Raw genomic sequence first — 3,236 nt, 5'->3', positions numbered from 1 at the left:
AATGCAGAGACGAAACCATTGATTTCTGATAGCAGAGGGACAAATATATTAATTATGACATACTTCAGATAATAAAAACGAAAAGAAAAATCTCTAATTGTTGACGAAGCGTACACGGAAGTCGGCAACAATTCAACCCATGCGCGCCTTGCAGTCACTTCCTTCTTATAGTTACTATCCACAATACCGTATCCTAAACCATATTAATTATATATAATTTTTATTTATATATTAAAATTTTAAATAATTATGTCTCTCTCCCTTGATAAAAAAAAAAATTATATATCTATCAAATTAAAATAATTTTTTTTAAATAATCATTTTTTTAAATTAAATTCTTTTTTAAAGTAGCCAAATGACTTTATATATATATATATATATATATATATATATATATATATATATATATATATATATATATATATATAGCTGCGATGACGATAGTAGTCAATAATATTTTAAAACATTAATAGCGAGTAATTACTGATATTAATTATTTAAAAATTATAAATAAATTTTAATTAAATAATATTCAAGGTATTTTTAAAATTATAAAATTTCAACATTTAATTAAGTTAAATTAATGTCAAATTTATTTAAAATCATATTTACCAAATATTTCATTTAAATAATTAGAAATAAAAATCTAAATGTTAGCCTTCAACCACTCAATTAAATCCACAATTAAAGATCTAGATTTTTTTGGTAAAATATTTAATTTAGCCTTCATACTTATTAGGAAAGTTTAATTTGGTTATTTTAATTTTTATCTAAATTAGTCTAAAAATTTCAATTTAAACTTAATTTAGTTAAAAAATTAAAATTTATAAACTAATTTTATTAAATTAAATGAAAATCAAAAAATTCAATTTTTTTAATTTTGAGACTAAATTTTTCAATCTCTTCATTTAAGCTCAAAAAATTAAAAGTTTAATTTCTTGATTTTCTTTATTTTTTTACTAAATTAAATTTAAATTAAAATTTATGGACTAAATTACATAAAAAATTAAAAATGAATTAAATTAAACTTACCTAATAAGAATTGAGTTTTAAACCAAATTTCTTTTAATATATCTATATAAATATGTTATTTAAATATCAATTTTTTATTCCATTGGATTTACTTTATACCTTCTTTATTATTATTATTATTATTATTATTATTATTATTATTATTATTATTATTATTATTATTATAGCTTGGGCTCGCTGAATAAAAAATAATGAAAAACAAAAGACAATTTATTGACTTTAGTTTGAAACAAGTTGATTGTCCGCGCTTGGCACATATTGTTTATTATTTTATTTTTATAATATAATTTATTCTGTTATTTTTATTTTTATTTTCATAATCATATTATAAAATTTTATTAATGATAAAAATTTTAATTAATTATAATTTTATTTCATAATGTTATATATTTTCATTATTATTAAAATTAAATAATTCAATTCATTATTAATAATTTAGTTTTTTTTTTATTTTATTCATAACAAAAAATATTAAATTTATATATTTTGAAAAAAGCATTATCTTCTCATTAATCTAATATATTTTTTATAATTTAAAAAAATTAATTTACGTAAATTATGAGATAAAATATAAAAATTTTATGAAATGTAAATTATTTTTTGAATAAAGCAATTTTATTACATTTTAAATAAAATAATCATGGAAACTTATATATATATATATATATATAAAGAATTAAATGTGTATTTTAATTAATTACACTATAAATTAATTAAAAATTTATTATTATAATAGATAAAAATTTATTTAAATTAAATTAAATAAGAGAGAAATTGTAGTTAAAAATTAATTTAATAATAATAATTTATCATATTTAAAATGTAATTAAAAAATAAAAATTATAAATTACCCATACAGAGCATTATGTTAGTTTATAATAAATGAGCTATAATATTCAACATTGATTGATTTTGTTTGGAATAAAATTATTATTTTTATAAAAAAATTACATTTAAATTCAGCCATAATAAGTTTCACATTATATGTAAATTAATTTTAATTATATAGCTATATATTTTATTTAAGTTTCAAATTATATGTAAATTAATTTTAATTATATAGCTATATATTTTATTTGATAAATGAAGATAACACAAACTTTGTAAGTATAATTTTTTCAAAAAGTTTTTATCGTGCAATTTTTAAAAATTTTATTGGCTATTGAAGACAAAGTTTCCTGCTTTGAAACAAAGTCTACGGTGTAAAAAACACCTCATTAGAATTCAAATAAAATTAGGATGTGTTAATACTAATAATTAGAAATATATATATATATATATATATATATATGGGGAGAACGATCCCAGATTTTAATTCTCATATTGTTTCTTTCTTTCCATAGAAAAAAGACATCAAATCTTTGGAAGTACAATAACCCAAGAAGAAGAAGAAGATGGCTGCCAGGAGGAACAACCCTTCAGGTATAGTTCCTATTATACAGAACATTGTATCGACGGTAGATTTGGACTGTGCATTGGATCTTAACCACATAGCACTGCATTCTCGCAATTCTGAGTTCTTTCCTAAGCGTTTCTCCGCTGTGATTATGAGAATCAAAGATCCCAAAACTACTGCCTTGATTTTTGCCTCTGGCAAGATGGTCTGCACAGGTGCAAAAAACGAAACGCAGTCTAAACTTGCTGCCAGGAAGTTTGCAAGAATTATTCAGAAGCTAGGGTTTCCTGCCAAGTTTAGAGACTTCAGGATTCAGAATATTGTTGCCTCTTGCGATGTTCAATTCACTATCAGACTTGAGAAGTTTGCCTGCACATCCCATGGTGCCTTTTCCACCTACGAACCTGAACTCTTCCCTGGCCTTATCTACCGCATGAAACAACCAAAGCTTGTGTTGCTTATCTTTGTCTCCGGGAAGGTTGTGATCACTGGAGCCAAGAAAAGGGATGACTTCTACACTGCCTTCGACAACATATACTCCGTTCTTGCAGAGTTCAAGAAGTAAGGGAGATCTTCTCAGTTATGATCTGCAGAAATAGATAAATTTTGGTCTAGAATTAAACCAATCACTGCAATCCTATTTTATAATGACAAATACTATTCCTTGTTTTACCAAGTTTTACTTTCTTGTTCTCTTCAGTATGAGTCCCAATTCTGAATCCGAATTCTCTCCTGGAACACATAAGTATCACATGCAAATTAATCAAGTACATATGATGTCATATGTGTCTTATTGATAAATGTTTGC

At 22.4% G+C, this 3,236-nt stretch overlaps 1 protein-coding gene across 1 annotated transcript; it reads left to right on the top strand.

The window, feature by feature from the left end:
* Window positions 1–2,426: 2,426 nt before the first annotated feature.
* LOC131175820 (TATA-box-binding protein-like) lies at window positions 2,427–2,993 on the top strand. Its single transcript, XM_058140493.1, has one exon. The coding sequence runs from the start codon at window positions 2,427–2,429 to the stop codon at window positions 2,991–2,993; it is 567 nt and encodes a 188-aa protein (XP_057996476.1).
* The last annotated feature ends 243 nt before the right edge of the window (window positions 2,994–3,236 follow it).

Source organism: Hevea brasiliensis, chromosome 18 (genome assembly GCF_030052815.1).
Source record: "Hevea brasiliensis isolate MT/VB/25A 57/8 chromosome 18, ASM3005281v1, whole genome shotgun sequence".
Classification (NCBI taxonomy): Eukaryota; Viridiplantae; Streptophyta; class Magnoliopsida; order Malpighiales; family Euphorbiaceae; genus Hevea; species Hevea brasiliensis.
This window is presented reverse-complemented; position numbering and strand designations above follow the sequence as displayed.